The sequence below is a fragment of the Ostrinia furnacalis genome, unplaced genomic scaffold (assembly GCF_004193835.3).
Source record: "Ostrinia furnacalis isolate ACB-3 unplaced genomic scaffold, ASM419383v2 OfSCF6241, whole genome shotgun sequence".
NCBI classification, from domain to species: Eukaryota; Metazoa; Arthropoda; class Insecta; order Lepidoptera; family Crambidae; genus Ostrinia; species Ostrinia furnacalis.
In genome coordinates, this window is record NW_021136480.1 from 160,764 (window position 1) to 183,367 (window position 22,604).

Genomic DNA, 22,604 nt, shown 5'->3' on the forward strand with positions numbered 1-22,604 from the left:
TTAAATCTATGAAGTTTTTGGTTCTTGAAATTAGGCGCTAGGGGCGCTGTACAATTTATCATTTAACTTTTTGCGCAGTCGCTAGCGAACACACCTAACGAAAACTCATGGTAAACAAGCACACTGCTATCTAACAAATAATTATTTATTTAGCACTAGCTTTCCGCCCGCGGCTTCGCCCGCGTGGAATATCGTTTGTTAAATTTTCCTGAATTTTCTTTGCTATAAACCTCACGGAGCCCGAGACCTTTCCAACGAATGCAAAACCGTGGAAATCGGTTCGTACGTTCTGGAGTTATATCGTCAGGGAGGAAAACCCGACTTATTTTTATATAGTAGATTAGCAGCCAGCACTAGGCTATTGTGTTGTGAGTGCTGTTCGTGCAGGTGCTATTCGGGCGGGTACTTTAAGTGGACTACCTCTTTATTAAATAAAAAATACCCTTATGTCCATAGAGCTACAAGGTTCGAAACTATATTGATGACAAGGATGCGTGGTCAGTTCAGTCTGCACATATTTGATGTACTTGAATTTGGTTATTCTTGCCGCTAGATAATTACTAGCAACTAGTGGTGACTGAGTTTGTTCCGGCGTTTCTTCTCAGCACTTGCCATATAATATGTTTGTCTCGAAGCGCTGGTAGGGCCCAAAAGATAAGGAGACATGTAAAGTGCCCAATTAATAAGGGATACCTTTTTTTTATTTACTATATTTTGACGTTCATAAGTGCCACTTTTGATCTAAATTGAACAAAATATTTTTGATTTGATTTAAATTATTCTTCTTTTATCTTCTAGAACTACAGACCACCACAGAAGTGACCACCGAAGACGACGCGACGTCATGGCCCGCGCAAGCGCCGATCGACGACTTCACAGTCGCGTGCGAGAGGGACAGCATGCACATCACCGTCTCGCTCGCACATGTGGACCGCAAGTTTGATGAAAACAAGTGAGTTCTTTTTGTTTTGCAGAAAAATATAGTTACTCTAACTTTGACTTCTTCTAAAGTTGAGTTAAACTAAACTTAGTTAAAGAACTTATAAAGGTAATGGTAAACCTACAAAGGCCCAATTCGACCCAAAGTTTTATCCGAGAATAACTCCTGGTATAACTGGCATATTGACAGTTTCACAGTATGGGATAATATGTATGTCAAAACTGACAATTTATTCTGAGATTAATATTTACTCTTGTTTGGTCGAATCCACCCTAAGTTAGATACCAAAAGTCAACTATACAGTGTGCGTCTTGTTAAAGCGCACATTTGAAAATAGGTGAAGTGAAACACCTATTTTTATATGTACACTTTATCAAGACTCACACTGTAGTTTCGAAAAACTTGAAATAAGTTAAATTAAGCTTTGTGGGGAAATCTTATCATTTACCAAGTTAGGGATAAAAAAATTTTTGTTTTTAAGCATTACCTACGAAAGAATAAGCAACTCCAGGGTATCTTATATGTATTGATGCTAAGTTAAAAGACCCTTCTTCTTCTTTTCGTGTCGACAACAAACCTACACAGTGTCAGCCCAAAACTACTACTACCCAAAAGACCCTACAGTGGAAACATGGATAGGCCCTATTTATTTGCCTTGATAGCTTATTAAACTATAGGTGTACCGCTTAACTCAGAGCCTGAGGTATGGAAGTGACACTCGGGTGACATTGTTTATTATGACGTGACAGAGCATACAAATCTGAAAGAAAGAACTCGCTAACGTTGGACGTCTCAAAAACACCCTCCCGTGCCGCTTCCATACCTCAGGCACCCTCACTTCTATATTTCTATCTACTCTAATATTAGAAACTAGCGGCCGCCCGCGACTTCGTACGCGTGGATCCCGTTTTACCCCCTTCATCTATCTTACGCGGTTTAGATTTTTTCACACAAAAGTTTTTTACCACTAACTCCCGTTTCCGTGGGAATTGTGCAATATCCTGTTGTAACTAAGCTTTAAGTATACTAAGGTACCTGCATGCCAAATTTCAAGCGTCTAACTTAAGCGGTTTAGATGTTTCATACAAAAGGATTTTCCCGCTAATTCCCGTTCCCGTGGGAATTCCTAAGTATACTATAACCTGCGCAGGAGTATAAAGAATAATTGTACCAAGTTTCGTTAAAATCTGTAGAGTAGTTTTTGTTTCTATAAGGAATATACAGACAGACAGACAAAAATTTTACTGATTGCATTTTTGGCATCAATAACGATCACTAATCAATAATAATTACCCCCTGATAGTTATTTTAAAAATATATTTCATGTACAGAATTGACCTCTCTACAGATTTATTATAAGTATAGACAGATAATATGTGAAAGTAACTCTGTCTGTCTTGCTTTCACGCCTAAACCACTGAACCGATTTTGATGAAATTTGGCATAGAGATAAGTTTGAGTCCCGGGAAAGGACATAGGATAGTTTTAATCCCAGTTTTTGAAACAGGGACGCGCGCGATAAAGTTTTTCTGTGACAGGCAAAATTCCACGCGGGCGAAGCCGCGGGCAAAAGCTAGTATTAGTATATTTAAGGCTAGTCAAAAGCTATGTAGTTATATTTGAGACGTTTTGTTTAGGCTAATCTGTATAAGGAAGTGTCGGCCAGTTATAGAAAGGTGATCCCTTTCTAAATGACGGGGATTCATCTTACCTAACATTCGCAATTCCCTTCTCCTTTCATAATCGTCTCTATTTAATAGCAACAGCAATAACTTCAACATTAGACCAGTTTTAAGGTTCCGTAAGACGTTGGAAAGACGGAAGTTTAATTAAGTAGATGTTTGTCTGTTTGCCGCAGCTTTTCTAAAAGCTTAAGCTTAATTTCAGAGTTCATTTATGGTTTATGTTTCGTTAGCTTCATTTTAGACTTCTTATGGCTTATATGATTCGTTTATACTGTTCGTATATCTTCACTAAATTAAAAGACATTATTTATTATAGGTTTAACTATAATAAAGTAGAAAATTAAGTAACGTGCTTAGCTCGCATCAATAATAATAATTATTGAAGAGACTTTAAAAAGAGGCTATCCCTTCACTGTGCCAAAGCAGTAGCAAGGTTTGACATCTAAAATTTTTATAAAAGGCCTGTATGTATGCAAATAAAAAAATATGTTTAAAGCCGGGTCTCCAGCGGATGTTTTGCCCTAAATAATCAACAAAATCACGTCAACATTCAAAAATTTTTGTAGGTATTTTGTTGCGTACGCGCTGAAGACCCCTTTATACGACGAACAACTGTACCTCTAGCATGAACAACTTTCGTCTTCGAATCGTTTACGTATTCGACAAAATTCGATACTCAACCTTCGAATTAAACGATAACGTGTCAATTTTGATTCCCAAAATAAGTTTCGTGCAACCATTTCTCATACTAAGTTCACTTCACGACAAGTTCACAAGGGCGCTGTTGTAATTTTCGTACTAAATCTTTTGATGGAGATTCGATACGCAAACGATTCAATACTGAAGTGTTTGTAAAAAACATAGTTCTTTTTGGATTCATTCATTCATTAATTCTTCCACAGTGACCTTTTCGACACGTTCAACGGTATAGTCTACCCGGCCGGTCTGGGCAGCAACTCCTCCTGCCTCCGAGAGTACGAGCATGCGAGAGGGGAACTTAAGTACACTCTCCCTCTTATGGGGTGCAACACCATGGCCAAGGACAATGTAAGTACCTCTCATAAATTAAAAGTACCTATACTTAGTAATATTATCGTAGAGAGTGTATCAAACCGTTTTTAACACTTGAAAAACTCATTGCCTCAAGAGGGAATTGAACTCACGATCTTTCGCTTTCGAAGCTACTCTCTCTCTTATTTTTTTAGTTATTTTACACAAAAAAATCATGACACATGTAAAGGCTCCTTAAGTTAGTCGCAACACAAATAAAGAAATTGTTAATTTTGATTTGATTTTAAAGTACTTGTGCAGTATACCTGCACAACTTTTGTGGTTATAGCTATACATTATAAAATACTAGCTTTCCGCCCGCGGCTTCGCCCGCGTGGAATTTTGTCTGTCACAGAAAAACTTTATCGCGCGCGTCCCTGTTTCAAAAACCGGGATAAAAAATATCTATCCTATGTTCTTTCCCGGGACTCAAACTATCTCTATGCCAAATTTCATCAAAATCGGTTGCGAGGTTTAAGCGGGAAAGCGTAACAGACAGACAGACAGACAGACAGAGTTACTTTCGCATTTATAATATTAGTTGGGATTGCCCTAATACCATGCACGACCTACGAAGCGTAGTGTAGGCCACCCTACAACTAGGTGGAATGATGACTTAAGAAAGGTCGCTGGCAGAAGCTGTATGGGACAAGTCCAAGACAGACTAGGCTAAAACGTCGCACATTTGAGGAGACTATGCAGTTGACTTCTATAGGCTGATGATGATGATGACAGATCACACATCAAGCTTAATACCTATAGGCATCTTCTCAAGTTGCAGTAAGTGCTTTATCGCAACATAAATATCTGTCTGAAGTGTTGACTATAATAATACCAATCATAGAACTGGTTGACTTACCGATGACACGACAGATAATAGATTTTCCTTGTAATTAAGATATGTATCTATTTAAATATGTTTATCCGTTGCCTAGTCACCATACAACAAGATCTTAGGGCTAGGTCATTAGTATGATAATTGAAAATAAAATTATCTATGAAAGAAGTAATAGGACTTACCTTTATGGAGTTCTAAACTTGGCCATGTCACTGCTGTGCACCCATCAGCTGTCCATGCAGGCACGACCCGGCATTCCTAATGCTATTGTACTGTCGCTGCTTCACACCCACTAGTAAAGTTTGGCGGACACTGAACAACTATAATTTGATACCTAGTCCCTATCATCATCAGGTCACTTATGCCCGTTTTCACCATCAATCCCTAATTTTTAAGTGACCCCTATGGAAACAAAATTCCTGTTATATGTTACCATAGGGGGTCACTTAAAAATTAGGGATTGATGGTGAAAACGGGCATTAGTCTCCACTGCAGGAGCACGACGGCTGGCTGCACGACGGCTGGCTCCTGTCTAATGTAATTAGAGGCAAATGTGCCCTTCAAAGGGCCTATGTACTGAATAATTTATTTGAATTTGAATTTGAATATGAATGGAGGATTTAGACTACACTGCCCACGCTCTGGCCAGACGGGTTGGGGAGGTCCCTAGTCCATAAATAACTTACAAATACGAAAGTGTTAAAAAGAGCTCTGATTTAGCATAATAAAAATCACTCAAAGACTGCTCCGATCCGAGGCACGCAAAAGTGAATTTTACTTCCACTTTTGTGTTGTTATTATAATCAATCTTTTTTTTAAAAGAAAAGTTTTAAAAAAAGTAGTGAATAAGAATAGCGGCATTCTAATATTTTCATTTTAAACTAAAGAAAGGCACCAATATGGCCTTCACTAAAATTAAATAGGCTTGCTTTATTTCTTATTTCATCATCAGGTCATTTAGTCTCCACAGCACGAGGTAAATAGCAAATGGTGGATTTGGATTACACTCTCACGCTGGTCGGTGTATTGAGGAGGGGTATTCCCATCTTCCCTCAACAGGGTTCCCCTGAATGTTGAAAAATGGGAGTTTTTTTGTCATGATTCCCGATTGTAACTAAGTTTAATTGTTTAAATCTCAGCACCAGCCCATATGTTGTCCTGAAATGGTGGCAGGGCAATTGGGACGTGTATAAGAGCTCTGGAAAGGGCCTAAGTACTGAAAAAAATCTTTGACTTTGTGTTTGCCTCAGTGCACGCAGTGTGCGTCGTTCCTATGCACTGTCAGACTGACATTACGTAAGCGAATGCAACGAGGAAACACGTGATTCGAATCTACTATTGTGAGGTGCAGCGGACACTGGAAACTTGGCATGATAGAAACGTTGTTTTAATTAAATTGAATTACTAAGGCTAGTCAGAACTGCACTTAATAGTCTACTACACGAATCTATCTATCATCATTATCATTATCATCATCTCAGCCATAGTACGTTCACTGCTGAACATAGGCCTCCCCCAATGCTTTCCATGTTGTCCGGTTGGTTGACCGGTTGGTATCTATAAAAAGCGAAAGGTCACTGACTGACTGATTCACTCATTACGAAATCTCAAAAACTACAAGTGCCAGCAGTCTCAAATGTTCCTTTTAGAACGTAGGTACTCACTAAGACGGGATTTTGCAAAATTCAACACCTAAGGGAGTAAAACGGGATCCACGCGTACGAAATTCGCGCTAGAAACTCGCAGGTGAAGCCGTGGGCATTAACTGAAACTATTTTTATATTTATTTTCTTTTTATATTTTAGTTTAAAGTTAAATTTGCAAATATACATCTTGTTATTCTCTTCGTGCTAATAATCAGATGCATGATCAAGGGCAACAGCCACAACTCGTTTGGTTTCCTTGATGATGTCATTATTTATACATGCTAACATGACTAATGTATAATCACAGCATATTCACGTCCAGTGATGGACATTATAGATTTAGCTTTACATGATGTATGGAGACTCGCTACTGTTCGTTTTTCAAAAGTTTTGATAGATAGTACACTATCGTTATGTGCATGTACACAAGTAAAGTGAGCCTTCGTGAGTTGCAAGAACTATACTAGCTTTTGCCCGCGGTTTCGCCCGCCTGAATTGTAAATCAGCTATGAGAAACATTTCACACACAGTTTTTAGTAACTTAAATATTATAAAAACTTACCTTAACAAGACAAAACTTTTCAATATTGACTCAAAACAAACATTGAAGTACGTCCTAAATAAATAAAAAACAAAACAAGGACGTTTTTTACTCTCGTTTGTTTTATACAAAAGAAAAGGGATGTGAAAAAGTCACACGTAGATTTTTTGTATTTGTTGACTTTTTTACTTTTTTGACATACAAGTGTTTGCCCTGTCTTTCCTCCATTGTCAGGATGATATCGAGGTGACAAACTGTTTTGGAGGGAAATTATTGACGCATTTCTTTTTCGCTATAGGTGCAACCTTCTGTAATTTACCAGAGAATAATGGAGGGTTAGGCCTACACTCCCCACGCTGGCCAGACGGGTTGGGGAGGCTTGATGATCGCATATTTGTTCCTTAGTCGCCTCTTACAAGAATAGGAGTGGTTCTACCTACTCTGCTAGAACCACGTTTACGAACGAACCACTACATTTGAAAAAGTATTTTTGTGTTTGATAGCCCATCTATCGAGGAAGGCTTTATATAACAGCCCCTATAACCAATAGGGGCGGAGCAATAAAGAAAAATTGCAAAAACGGGAAATATTATTCAAACTATTTTCACGCGTTCGAAGTCGCGGGCACAGCTAGTTATAAAGTAGTATCAAAGTGAAATCTTCATTCCTAAACTAAATAGGTAGTTCTTTCGCAAGCCAACTCTATTTAATTTTGCACCTAACAGATCTTGTCGCCTAATAAAAATTGACATTTCAAATAAGGCTCCCAGACATTTATAAATAATGTTATGCAAAATAACATTTTGTTATTCATAAACACCTACGCAGGTTTTAGAGGTCTAAATTGATTTTATCATTAAGTAGTTCTACTTGTTATTACTTGTATGGGACAGCTGATTTATTATTATTTCGACCTTATCGAAGAAAACTTTCAGTAATTTATGTAAATAAAAAATGTATTTCATATTTTCACACTTGCATTTGAGGGCTAGTTCAGTGATTCGTCCCACAACACGTTCGTCCCACTGGGACGAAACACTGAATTCAAAAAAATATATATTTTTCGTTCTGGATTCGTCCCACTTAATTTATTCTTTAACATTAATGAGATTTAGTACCGTCAGAAAGTAAATTAAATAAAAGAAAACATGAATTTGTTAACAATATCTGTATTTAAAAGAAAATCAACACGTGAATATTTAAATTGAAATGTTTCTCAGGAAGTGAATTATTGTTAATTCTTATGAGAAATAAAGTTCTTAAACCGAATATACTTTAGATCAGCAAAAATTTTTAAAAAATATAATCTAAAATCATTGATAATACATAATTTGATTCAGTGATTCTTTAAGCTGGTGCTGTTAAGATTTTCTATGTTGATTTCCTTTTAAATACAGACATTGTTAACATTCATGTTTTCTTTTATTTCATTGACTTTCTGACGGTACTGAATCTCTTTATGAGAATAAATTAAATGGGACGAATCCAGAACGAAAAATATATATTTTTTTAATCAGTGTTTCGTCCCAGTGAGACGAACTTGTTGTGGGACGAATCACTGAACTAGCCCATTTGAGGATATAAAGTGTGAAAATTCAAGCTAAATTCTTTTGCAATTTTCTGTGCACCATCTACCATACAATGTAATGACGTAATCACAATATTTAATGGACTGAAACACTGACGTCACAACTTTTAATGCCGCTTTATATGTCACGACTTGACATGACTCAATCAAATCAATTGAATGTGCTCTTTAGGCACAAGTTTTTCAGAAAATCATACAAACTGGTGACAAATTACACAAAGGGTTTTTCTTATTTTTTCTACTTTATAATAGCACACAGGCCTTAGTATACGCGCCACCATAAGCTTTATCGTGAAATTTTATCAATTTTAGGCGATAAGCCTATATTTCGTTTGGGTTTGTCGTCGATAAGATTTTGTCACAGGGCGCATCCTAGCCAGACATTTATGTATGTAATTAAATACCTCTTAAAGCAAGTAATATACTGTAATAAGGGCATGCGCTCAATACTCCTGCCATATAAGGAGTGTTACGACATGCGCGCGCAAGGTGAATCGTGACGTCATGCGTAGGCGCAGTTTATCCGTTTTGTGAAGATGACACAATAATGCCATTGATTATAGTAATGTCTTGATCTAATATTGTCTTCAATTGATAATCTTTTTATATTCAATCACATACTTAATTATACCACATCTAGTCTTTTGTACTGTCTTGAAGAATTATTTAAAACTACGAGTAGCTATGCCCGCCACTTCGTACGCGTAAAAATAGTATGAATAATATTTCCCGTTTTTGCAACATTTTTCTTTATTACTCTGCCCTATTGGCTGTAGGGTGGTGGCTAAAACTTCCTCAATAAAGGAGCTTTCCAACATAAAAAAAAATTAAATGAGACCAGTAGTTCCTGAGATTAGCGCGTTCAAGTATAAACAAATAAACTTTGTAAATTAGAAAGTATAGATTTTATGCATTTTTTTTCACATCGCCCGGTTGGTAGCGGCCTGCATCCAGCGCCTTCCTGCTACCTTTATAAGGTTGTTGGTCCACTAATATCCATGTCTTATTACTTTCATACAAAAGGCGGACTTAATGCCATATAGCATTCTCTCCCAATAAACTTTTGACACTCTATTACGCCTATTTATATCCTAAATGTTATGATCTTCAACTCATGATATGTAATCTCTAATAAAAATTTATCGCAAAATGTGTTGGTAATAAGCGCATGCGCATAACTTAAACCGCCTGGACAAATTTTACCAATTCTTTTTTTAATGTTCGTTGAAGTCCAAGAATAGTTTTTACGGCGAGAAAAATTCGAATAATTTCCGAGCAAAATTCAACCCCGAAGGTGGTAAAACGGGGTCCACGCGTACGAAGTCGCGGGCGGCTGCTAGTTGTAAATAAAAGTGTGCAATGAATGTGTAGACTTTACATAACGTTGGAACGGCTGATGAATCATCCACTTAACATCTTATTACAGAGTTACGTCTAGGCGTTGGCATCTGATAAAAATGTGAGAAGCGCCAGTGTTTCAGTTACGTTTGTAGGTGACCTTCCTACCTTGTTTTAGCTAAACAAAGACATACACTGGACCGCAAAGAAAAAGGGTCGGTTAAAAAATCTTCAATATCTTCAAAATGACATGACCTAGCCTGCCTCTCACCTGATTGAACATGACGATCAGGCTGAAGGTGAAAGCGAGCTTCACCCGGAATCCTTATCCACAAACTCTTTAACTAATTGGGCTAGCAAAGCTAGAATGATTTGTTTTGTTTGTATCTCTAATATAAACTCTATAACATTTTTGTTTTGTGGAAATCCTTTTGGACGTCTTTGTCCAACAATGGACGGCTTCTGGTTCAAAGGAATATGCAAATTCACCGTCAAATAGTCAAACGCCCAAAGTGAAAAAGAAAAATTTAACAACACCACCTTATTCCAATTGTAACAAAGACGTGTTGCGAACTTATTGGCTACTTTGACTGTCATGAACTACAAATTATTTGACACTGACTGTGACTGTACATACTATTTTAATAGTACAGTCGCGGAATGAAAAGGTTCGTCACCTTAGTGTCGGTTTTCGCTTGCACTAGGTATTATAAGAGTCAAACCTGCCAACATAACCGTGCAAGAAACAGTGCTGCTAACATTTAAATAAATATGACGTTTGCTAACGGATAAGGTTTAAAGATGACCCCTTTTCATTCCGTGACTGTACAAGCTTTGGTCCAGATGGCATGGCGCTGTGTAAACCGTCCAAGCACGGTAATATTACCGTGGTCCAAGGGTATTTATTTTAAACGCAAAGTAAAGCAAAAGACACAAGCGAAGCCTAGGGCAGTGGCATACCTACAGATAAAACTATCAAGTATAAAATATAAATGGAGAAAGACAACCGACCTTTCAATGGCCTTGCTATGTGCGGTGGGCGGTATCCAGTTGCGAGTAGGGATGGCGATCTGTAATCGATTAATCGAATATTTGCAAACAAAAACGATTTTAAATCGATTTTTAGTACTGAATCAATCGACATTTCGCTATTGAAGATTGACTTTCGATTTTATCAATATTGATAAGAAGTATAGAATTCTAAATCGAATTAGTATTATTTATTTATAAATTAATTAAACATTTATTCGCTGCAATCTTAGGGTTACAAATTAGGTGTAGACTTCCCCTGTTAAGTTACATAAGCAGCAGTGTCAGAGCAGAGCAAGCCGCTCTTCCATTGCATAACATTGAAAAAAATCCTTGTTAAGACTTTAGCTAAAGGAGATAGATTTGTATAAAATAGATCCTTTTAAGTTTATTTTGTGAATCGATTTATGAGCTTTCGATTCATATCGTTTAAGAATCGATCTTTTTAATGAATCGCCATCCCTATTCGCAAGCAGGTTTGTGGACTGTGCGGTTTTATTAAAAACCTGTGGCTCATGTCTTATTATTTGCTGAAAGTAAGCACTCACCGATAATAATAACATAATTATGCGATACATTATAACTAATAGGACTAAATAAAAGGACCCAAATGGAAATAAATACATTTTCTTACAAAACATTTTGGTCCGCCGTGTTTATTTATGAAGGTATAATAATTTGTTTTTCACTGAAGGGATAAAGGCAAGTCGATTTTCAGCTTCCTAATTTACTTCTTATCAATTTAATTCTGCTTATCTTCATGTCGTATTAATGACGATTTTGTTTCATAAACAAAATATCTTCTATCCAATCGCAGTAGAGATAAACTTTAAATCAGCATGATTTCCTGAACTTGATGCAATGATTGTTCAAATTACACAACAGTTATAGCATTTGTGTATAAAATGCTCTATCATTCTGACATTTCAATAACTACAGAAAAACCCTATAATAATTAAGGCCAACGAAGCATGATCATCATTAGGGGAGACCGAGGAGAATTGTAACAGAGGAGAGTTGTGAGTTGTGACATTGTCTATTTTTTTTTAACTTTTTAACCACTAGCGAGCTCCTAACAGCGACTTTCTAGTTCAAGTCTCGAGCTAACAAATACGCGCTGTTGCGAACTCGCTCTAAGTTACTAGGTATCCAAAAAATTTACAATGACACAACTTACCTACCTCGGTCTCCCCTACTCGTCATCAATTCTCTATGGTAGCTTTGGTCATCTAGCAGCTGTGGTTTGTGAATGGATATTATGTATGTAATTTTACCGCAACTACAATTGGTGGCACAGTTAGAATTGTATCACTTTTTGCTAATCAAACTACTTTGTAGAACAATGACACTATTAAGATTCAAAAGAGAAGGCTTTCTTCATAATGTAGTTCTTTACTTTAGAATAAATGACAAAAAAATATTAAGGCATACGAGTTACGCTTAATTACTTAAGTCGTAATTTACTTCAAATACTCTTTTAACATAATATGACAAAATCATATTTCTTGTGAAATATGAAAGTCTAATGTTTTCCACTTTCAGCATCTGGGTATCAAACTGAAGCTTCTGAACTTCTGAAAGTTAAAATATGACAATAATCTCCACATGTACCATAACAATCAATTTTGTGATGTGACACTGTGATGATGATCCTGAGAATCGATTATCACCGGTCAACAAAAAAAAAATTTTTTTTTGCGCATGGATTTTACTTATTATATTCTGATTATATAAGCAAATTTATATAAAAAAATGCGATTACAAATCGAAAATATTTGCTTTTTAAGAAGTTATAGCGATTTGAATTTTCCATCTTCATAGTAAAATGTCTCTAAAGATGCACGTCACATTCTCATTGGGATATATTTAAAGATAATTATGGGGGCTTATTCGCAAGAACAAGGGGCACGCTTTCATCAAAATATAGTGGGATTTGAAAGACGACGTTACCAAGGCCAGTATACTGAAAGCGTCATAGGGTTAGATTTTTATGAGAAAAATCTTCTATGGAACATGAGAGGAGATTAGAACTTTACATTTTTAATAAATATTTGGACTCTATTTTAAATTTTCTCTTGTGAGAATGAATCTTAAATGGATGTTTGGTATGTTTTAATAATTAGAAAGAATGGAAGTAAGAAAGAAAAAAAAATATTTGGCATCAAATTAAATCATCTCTATGTTCATGTTTCATACATTCATTTATATGAATTTTTCTATTTTTTACACATAAAAGCAAATTCAGAACAATTTTTTGTTGTCATTCTTATTTCTAGGTATTAAAGCAATAAAAATAAGCTATGCATAACCCGTGCGCAAAAATGCTGTAGACAGTTGTTATTAAACCCATCTTCCATGAAAAAGTTAGTTGAAACTATAGTCAAGCGATTTTGCAACGTCAAGTTACAAAAATCAAAAACTAACAACCCATAATGATAGTAGCGCTAGCGCACTCCTGTAAATGCATATGTAATTATAATATTAAGGCTGTGTTGCACCATCTTATTTTAACTTTGACAAACGTCAAAAATCTGTCAAACTCCATACAAAAAACGCCGGTTATCGTTATAGGTAGTTAAGGTCAAAATTAGGTGGTGCAACTCAGCCTAAGATAGTTCAACGTGGCAAAAATCCGAACTAATAATCCAGTAGGTATTGAATAATCCAGTAGGGCTTTGCCTGAAATAAATACCTTTTATTTTATTTTATTTTATTGATAGAGCGCCCTCCTGACAATGTCAAAGCTGGGACGGTTAAGTGTAGGACACAATGACATAAAAGAAACCCGACCTAATACTCGTAAATAAACTGAAAACTGCCACAATAAAACAAACAATAGAATACCCTCAACAAGTTCTTTCGCACGACCGTTAAAATTTGAAATTCAAATGCCGACTTCCTTCCGAAATTCGTGCGCGGCGCGGACGTGACGTCACGTCCCGCCATTGTCGCATGCGCACCCTGTGATGTCATTCCTCCTTTCCGGGAATATTAACAAAAGGGAAGACAAGTGTTTATTAGTTTGGTTTTAGAATGTGATGACATTTGAAATTAATGAAACAGTAGCCTAATTGACGTACTATAAAAACTTCAACGACATGACATGCAAGCGATTTGTCACTTTTCAACCGACTTCAAAAATGGAGGAGGTTCTCAATTCGACCCGTATGTTTTTTTTTTCTATGTTTGTTACGCGATAACTCCGCCAATTATGAACCGATTTGAACAAATCTTTTTTCGGCGTATAGGTAATACCTCAAGGGTAGTCCCATTTAAATTTAATAATAGAAAAAACAACCCCCAAGGGTGGAAAATTGGGGATGAAATTTTTTTATACGCAATATCTCCGCCGATTATAAATCAATTTGAACGATTATTTTTTTGTTGAATAGGTATTATCAAAAGGGTGGTTTCATGCGAATTTGAAGAAAATATTTCACCCCCAAGGGTGGAAAATTGGGGATGAACTTTTATTACACGCAATATTTTTAATTTTTAGTTTTTTTTTGTGTTCTCGCATTTGAAGTCAGTTTTATTTTTTTTAAAAGTTAATTATCGTATTCACGTTTAATCGCCCGTTTTGTTTCGCTTTCGCATATGATCGTGCCTCCGCGGTATTCACCTATTTATTTATTTTGTCTATTGTCCCATCACCGACGATAAAGTGGCTAATTGTCGCTTTTTCTGCCGATGCCTAGACAGACTTACGGGAGGAACGACAGCTCGATGAACTTTTTATCACCCCTTACTTTCAGGATCAATCTGCGAAGAAGCAAAAAATATTGAGTTTATTCCGGCGTTTCTTCTCAGCACTTGCCATAATAATATTTTATGTTCGTCTCGAAGCGAAGTAAAGTGAACTATAATGGGCTACCTTTTCATTATCATAAGTGCCAAAATATTGGTCTTAACTGAATAAAATAATTTTGATTGTCACTATTCCACATCTCTTTTTTGGCACACCTTATCCTTTTCTTACTGTATCATTTAAAATATTTTGCGTGTCAAAGGACATCATCCACGTTTCATATATTTTTGGTCCAAAATCAAAAGTGCCGGCCAACAAAAAAAAGTGCTGTATTCTGACAGAATACGTCTGCCTTAGCATTTGTTACTATGGCACCAAAGCCGTAGCTCCACTGTGCGTCGAGTATTTGAGATCTTAAAGTCATCGACTATTCATACATTTTTTGTTCAAAATCAAAAGTGTCGGCCAATAAAAAAAAAGTGCTGTATTCTGACAGAATACGTCCGCCTTAGCATTTGTTACTATGACACCAAAGCTGTAGCACCACCGTGCGTCGTAGTATTTGAGATCAAAGTCAGTCGTTTCATATATTTTTAGAACTCAAATACCACGATGCACAGTGGTGCTACAGCTTTGGTGCCATAGTAATAAATGCTAAGGCGGACGTATTCTATCAGAATACAGCACTTTTATTTTTTGGCCGGCACTTTTGATTTTGGACCAAAATGGATGAAGTCCTTTAACTATTTTCTTAAACTCATTAATTGCTTGTTCCAGGACGATGGCACCGTAGAGTACCACAACATGATCATCGTCCAGCCTCACCCCAAGATCGTGACGGGCCAGGGCCGCGGGTACGAGGTTCGCTGCCGCTACCGCCGCCGTGACCTGATGCAGTTCCACGTACTCCGACAGAACCGCGCGGGGAAGGCGCTGGCTGACCTTGACAGGTGACTACTTTGGCTGGTCTTTGAAAGCGCTAGACATGACGTTCTTCGGTAGCTGGTTCCTCGCTAGCTGGTCGGAGGCGTTTCTGTACTTTGCCAGTAGTGCAGTCTGTAATCAGACGTTTTCCGCCAGCAAGACCAGACCAGTGGAGAAGGCATGGCTGACCTTGAAAGGTACATTAATGATACTCAAGGAGTTTTAAGGCGAAAACCATGTACTTTGAAAGCAGCGGTAGATATACAGCCTCTTTATAAAAGCTCGACAGGTCATTGTGTGGAAAGTCTCACATGTTCTGGCAACGAAACGATACGACCAAGGCACTGGCTGATCTTGCCAGGTAGATGCTCAAAGAGAGGCTTCCTTAGCTAGTCTTATAGAGGGTCATCGTAAGTACATTAGCCTGCTCTTACTTGCTCTTGAAGAGTGCTTCTACGAGGTGCATTGGCACTACTGCCGCCACGACCTGATGTAGTTCCGACAGAACCACGCGGGGAAGGCGCTGGCTGATCTTGACAGGTAGATGACTTCTTTAGATACATACGGGACTATACCCACGTCTCGTTCCCACCGCTCCAGTCCTGTGTAGCTAAGATCTACAGACTGACTACTGACTACTAATCAAAAACCCAACCAGGTTTCTATCATCATTAGGTCATTTATTCTCCACTGCAGAAGACACTATGTAACTTACCAGAGGCAAATGCGGGATTGGATCTACAGCTTATACTTCTCACGCTAGCCAGACGGGTTGGAGAGGCACATTACTTTAAGCTGGTAAATAGGTCTGGAGAACGTCATTGTGGAAATTGTTAGGACCATTGTCTATTAGTGGGAGTTACTATTAGCTGGTCTTACAATGCAGCAGGTTGTTGAACGCATTTGTCTGTGACCATCAGTTTGATTTTTTTGCTTATTTTTACAACTTAGTTAAATACCAATTGCTAAATTACATACTTACGTAAAAGAATCCATTTTAATATAATCGAGTTCGGAAATGTCAAACAAGCTTGCAACATCTGAACATCTTCGCAAAATGGCAGACATAAAAGCTAAAATTTAACCAAAGCACACTACACCCACTTGTTCTTAACCATTACGGTTACAAATTACGTCGATTAGAACCAAATTAGGGTGTGGGTGTGATAATACACATCCTAAAGCATACAAATTTATACAATAGCCTTAGGTCTTACCTACATAGAAAGCATAATAAAAAGTCTGTAAGCCCTTGAAAAGGAGGCTGACAATAGTGACTGAGTTTCTTGCGCTGCTTCTTCTTAGCACTGGTCCATTAATTGTCCCGAAGCAGTGGTAGGGTTAATACTGGGACGTTTAAAAGTGCTTTTTAAAAGGCTATTTGCAAAAATAAATTAGTTTCATAAGTTTTTTATTGGTTTAACTACATCTTATAGGTTCGGCCTAACCAACGCGTGCAGCCTGCGTGCGCGATGGCGATGCGATCAGATGCCGTGTATGAATTTGTAGCGATAAGTTCACATCAACGCGTCCTGTCATTGGTCGCGGCGATCTATGCGCAGTGATCGCCATCCCCGACGCGAACTGCACGCTTTGGTTTGGCCGAAACTTAAGAAGTAACTACGAGGTCTCACTTGTCGTAATTATTGTTACAGTGATCTTCAAGACTTGGAGAAGGAGTTCGTCATGCTTCCCTCTGTCACCATGCAGCTGTTCAAAGGGGACCCTGAAGATAAACATGTGAGTGAAAAATCTTTCAATAGTTCGCGTACCTAACTCCTTTTCCAATTTGCAACGTTTTGTGAACAATAACAATGTGCAGTATGTTAAAAAAATGTTCTTTTTTTTCGTTGTCCAGTACCCCATCTTTGATAATTTTAGGGCTGGATGACTCAGTGTAAAAGAAAAATACCAAAGAAATTTATATACACACTTAAGTGGCAGTGGGCGGAGCACATGGCTCGTAGAAATGATGACCGTAGCGTAGGAACCAAAAATTATCGAAGGGCCACTATGGAATGGAAGCAGTAGTGTGGGTAAGCTGGAATGAAAATCTTGTGACGGTCGCGAGAAGCACCTAGATGCGGGCATCGCAGGACCGGTCATTACGGAATTCCCTATGAGGGGCCTTTGTCCAGCAGTTGCTTGAAACAAACCAAAAATAATATTCTTCTTGACTTCAGGAGGTGTCCGAAGCGAAGGTGGGCGACACGGTGACCCTGGTGGTCTCCCTGGAGAAGCAGGATAACGTGGGGATGCTGGTGAGGGATTGCTACGTGCACGACGCGCTCGGGTGGGCGGAGCACAAGCTGATCGACGAGGACGGGTATACATCTGTCTCCTTCTTTTGTTACTCTAATATCTCAGCTACACTACTCGCTTCAGCGCTTCGACGAAGTTATCTGGATTTCGAAGCGCATATCCACATCCACACACTTGTGCAACCTCGCGAGGAAGACAGTCTCTCAGAGGCCGCACAGTAGGCAACATGGACGTTCAAGTGGCAGCTGCCATTGCGATGTGAACTCTCATTACAATAACGCTCAAATTCCTAATGATGAGATATCGACGCGACTGCAAACCATTATCCAAGGAATGTAGACGTTTTTTGTTCAAACTTTGGACTACTTCAAGTCCTTTGACTCGGCCGCAAAATCGACAATTTTCGGTTTTGAGTGGGCTCACGGACTACTGTGCGTAACTGCGTATGCCTACTACTATGGTATTAATTACTATTCCCACCTCCCGTTCCCACTATTCCTGTTTTGACTTCCACAGTTCAGCAATGTTAAAAGTAACATATTTACATTATATTTTTCCTGCTTCTTTTGACTTATTTTTCTTTCCCTAGATTGAGCAGTGCAATACTTTACTAGGTCTGACTTGCAACTATTATTTCCAGATGCCCACTGGACAGTGCAGTGATGGGCGTATTCCAGTACTCGGCCGATAACATGCGGGCCCAGGTCTCTTTCTCAGCTCATAAGTTCGCGTGGAGCCCTAGCGTGTACTACACTTGTGGGGTGAAGCTGTGTAAAAAGGCTTGTGTGAGTATAATATCATGATTTCTGGCGTAGTTCTGTTCTATAGTCCGGTCTCTGAGCATGTAAAATTTTGTCCAATGACCCCAAGCTACACATCCTTATCGCTCGCGTGTAATTATATTGCTGTTGCGACTGTGCGACGGGTGGCCGCAGAGAGTGTGCGAGCGCGACAGCAACATAATTACGCGCGAGCGATAAGGACGGGTATTTAATCCTCATAACTTTCAAAATTCAAATTCAAATTCAAATTCAAATCTTTATTGCGTACTAAGTGACAATTTTTGTAATGGTGGAAATTACATACACATGGGCTTAAGACTTAGTGACCTAGGAGGTATTGCAACAGAGTAGGTAGCTTGGGGTCATTGGACAAAATTCTACGTTTTCGGAGACCGGGCTTTAGTAAACAACGCAACGCAACGTCAATCCACAAAGAACAGTATGCTGCTATTTTTCTTCCAATTAGTTGTCTTCTTGAGGTCGTCGGTCTTCCCAATAAGGTGGTACTTATATCGGATACTTAGATCCGTTATGTAAATAACTGCTTCCATTCAAGCACCAAGGAATACTAGGTCCCCCATTCCCAAGATGGCATTGACAATAAAATAGCGTGCAGGTTTTAGGCGCCAATAGCCTGACGGTGTCGATATCCGAGGGAATCTAATAAACACCAGCATATCCTATATCTAAACTAGAAAAACAATAAACTTTATTCTATTGCAGAATCTAACGCTAACTTATAATTTTGTCTCCAGCAACGAAAATCTTGCGCTGACAAGAGCAGACGACCAAGAAGGGACCTGGATGAAGGTTCCCCCGCTACTGTGGAGGTGTTCACCGGGCTCTACGTCAACGAGGCAGATTCGCTGGAGAGCGACGAGGTCACCAGTGAGAAGGTAAACCATTCCCACCCAAGCCCCTCTTTCCCACTGGGCACTTTGGGCACGTGCCCAGGGCCCCGAAACTGAGGGGGCCCCGTCTGCTCAAAAGACCTTAAGGGCAGCAGACAGAGGACGCTTACTCTCGATTTCAGAAGATAAAAGTCAAATGAGACCCAGCAACACCCAAGCCTACGGGCGGCAAATCTATGAATCCGCCACTGCCTTGATCCTTATGTGCCCAGGGCCCCTAGGTTAAAGACGGCCCTGTTCCTATCTCTCGTTCCCACCGCTGCAACTCCTGTGTAGCCGGGATCTACAGCTTGACCGCCATTAAAACCCAGCCACTGAAGTGCAAGTTTGTCTCGGGGACCAGTCCATTGAGAAGGTATCCAAGAACTGCCATGACCATGGGACTTAGTTGTGGACGCCTTCTATTGGTAATTGTCTTCTTAATTAGGTAGCAGGAAAGCGCTGGAAGCAGGCCGCTTCTAACCGGCCAATATGGAAATCATTGGGGGAGGCCTATGTTCAGCAGTGAACGTGAACGTCACTGACATTTTTAATGACATTTTGGTTAATGCAACATTTTCTAATAAGGGTCTAGTCACAGGTCTAGCACTTAACTGAGTCATTGCCTGAGGTATAGGAGTGGCACGGGAGGGGTAACATTGACATTATTATTATGACCCTCCCGTGCCGCTTTCATACCTCAGCAATGATATTATGTATATAAAAACAAAAGCAGATAATATGTTATAAGCGCTCGCGCTGTGAATACTCAAATACGTCCCAATTGGGACGTCTTGTGTTTAGTCTTCGTGTGGCCTGCGTCGTGCGCAATCGCGTGCGTACCACACCGTAAGTTCCTGTTCTTACCAAAATAAATAAAAAATGCCATCGTGTGTGTTTCGAAAGTGTACCAATTATGACAATAAAGTAAACAAAATACAAGGGATCTCTTACCACATGTGACTATGCAAAATTATTTAGTATTTATATTTTCAATTATTTATGCAAACAATCAAGACGCCATGCGCCATTAAAAAAGAGAAAGCGATCTTGTTTTGACGTTAGAGCGATAAGGATGCGTGCGCTGCGGACATAGATTAGTTAGTGCAGAATCGTTAAAACTATAGCTATCTCTTTCATTTGCGTGCTATTTCGTATCTTTTGTTTCACTTATCAGTTACATTTGTCAATGTGTGCAATTTGGAATAGCTCGGCACGGATTCAAATCGTAATTTCTATGAACGTAACATATCTATAGTTCTTTAATATCATTGTACCTCAGGCAAACTACACTCGGCATCAAATAAATCGCACCTCCCGCGACAAGCACTTATCAAACGTATGCATCCCCACTTCCCACCAACATTGGTACCATTTGAAAGCCTAGTTCTAAACTTCATTTCATTAAAGGAAAGGTTTTTACCCCAAAAATGTGTCTTTACAAGGATCCAGAGTCACTTCTTCAAAAAATAGGTAGTTACGCTACAGCCATTTTTTATGACTATAAAACTGTTAAGTTGGGATTAATCGCTATCCATCTGTTAAAGAGGACACGTGAGATCTTTATTTGGTTTTATAACCATAAAAATTGGTCTAATTGATCCCAGAGGTGAGCCCAAAGTTAGGTCTATTTTCAAGTCACATTTATGGTATATGTTAATCATTTATTTAGAAATGAAATGTATTTTCTTTAAGGATATTTATTGGGCTTTCAAATAACACCAATATTGTTGGGGTACCATGATTGTGTCAGAAGAATCATTAAAGTTCGCGTCGCGGAAGTTATTTGATGTTGAGTGTATTATTGCATCCATTAAATCAGAACATTTTTCGTTTCTAATCAGACTCATTCACGTTTTACTTTATAATTTTCAGAAAGAAGACGAGATCTGCATATCACAGCGTAACTTCGCCATCGGGATCTGCATCGCCGGAGTCATCCTGATGATTTGCGTCATCGCGGCCATAGCCTACATACTGGCTCGCAGACGAAGCCCCAAGACTTACAGTCGGACCGGCAGTTCCTTGTACAGTGGGCCTTACACTAACACAGGGTATTCGCATACCAGTTAAACTGGTGAATAGACGCCGATCGTCAGAAAGTCTCAATGGACACCGATCGGCGGTCAGAGAACTTCAATGGACGCCGATCGCGGTCGTATAGTTTTTGGCGGTTGACAGTAATGCCAGAAATTTTTGAAAAGGACACTAAATACCAGAAAAAACCCAATACCAGAAAAAAATTGAATTTGAATTATCTAGTTCTCTTCTCGTTTTTAAATTTAAACCGATTGGCGTCCATGCGTAGGTTTGTATCAAGTGTATTTTCATATGTGTTGAAATTGGGTTTCAAAAAGTTTTTTTTAAATGCCTCGCCATCCATAAATATGTGCGCGTATTAATGAGAGTCAAATTAGTATTTAAAATTATCTTCATCGAATTTTTAATGAGCGCGTGAAAAGTCGAAAATATTCCGTTTAAAAGTACAAAATATTTTTTGAGAAATTTTTTTTGAGAAAATTTTTTTGAGTTGTAAATGCCCGGTCTGTGTTAAATTAAATATTTTTTAAAGATTTCTACATTGGATTAAACTCTCCTACACTGCCTAAGTCAGTTCTTTAACAATTTTAATTCGTATACTATATTTTACACTTAGTTTTAACTACAGTATAACATCATAAATACATAATATTATTTTTTTAAAAGGCCATTATGGTTTGCGATTTTTTTACAAAAAAAATATTGTGATCGTAAAAAATTGCAATACATTTTGTTTTTTTTTTAGTTCATATTTGAATTGTTGTGTTCAAATCCACAACGAAAGTCAGTTTTAGTTAGTTATTTTGTAATTTACCAACTTGTATGTAAGTTTTATATACCTACCATAAATGGGAAACGTAATTATAATATAATATTTATAATGTGATAATGTTTTGAATCATATCCGTCCTTTATTTTTAAGTAACACGTTTCTTTTCTAAAGTTTTTACTGGATCACCACAGAGATGCGACACGATTCGATTTTTTGCGTAAAAAAAATATTATAGACTTTTTTTATTTAAAAAAAAAACAGCAAAAATTTTAGAAAGGAGGAGTGATTATACGTAATATAAGAAGGTTGCCTTGCATTACGTAAATAATGTAAAAATATATCAACATGACAAAATGTTGGTCTTGTATAAGGGTATTGTAAAGGCCTGCGAAAACTTAGTATAATAACATGTATTAGTTAATATTTTATACCGACTCTAACAAAATTACTGAATACTATAATAAAAACTAATAATTACCATATTTTAGTATGTTTGAAGCAATATTGTTTGTGATATTTCTGTACCCCCAG

General features: G+C 38.0%; 1 protein-coding gene across 1 annotated transcript in view; it reads left to right on the forward strand.

The window, feature by feature from the left end:
- The window catches only part of pio (zona pellucida domain-containing protein piopio), a 68,424-nt gene extending 45,884 nt beyond the window's left edge, over positions 1-22,540 (forward strand). Inside the window, exons 3-10 of the mRNA XM_028317462.1 lie at positions 799-952; positions 3,528-3,672; positions 15,181-15,353; positions 16,983-17,067; positions 17,511-17,653; positions 18,230-18,374; positions 19,127-19,267; positions 21,137-22,540. Coding sequence (XP_028173263.1) covers positions 799-952; positions 3,528-3,672; positions 15,181-15,353; positions 16,983-17,067; positions 17,511-17,653; positions 18,230-18,374; positions 19,127-19,267; positions 21,137-21,334 — 1,184 coding nt within the window. The 3' untranslated portion in view covers positions 21,335-22,540. The remainder of the gene's footprint in view (positions 1-798; positions 953-3,527; positions 3,673-15,180; positions 15,354-16,982; positions 17,068-17,510; positions 17,654-18,229; positions 18,375-19,126; positions 19,268-21,136) is intronic.
- Positions 22,541-22,604: the final 64 nt, after the last annotated feature.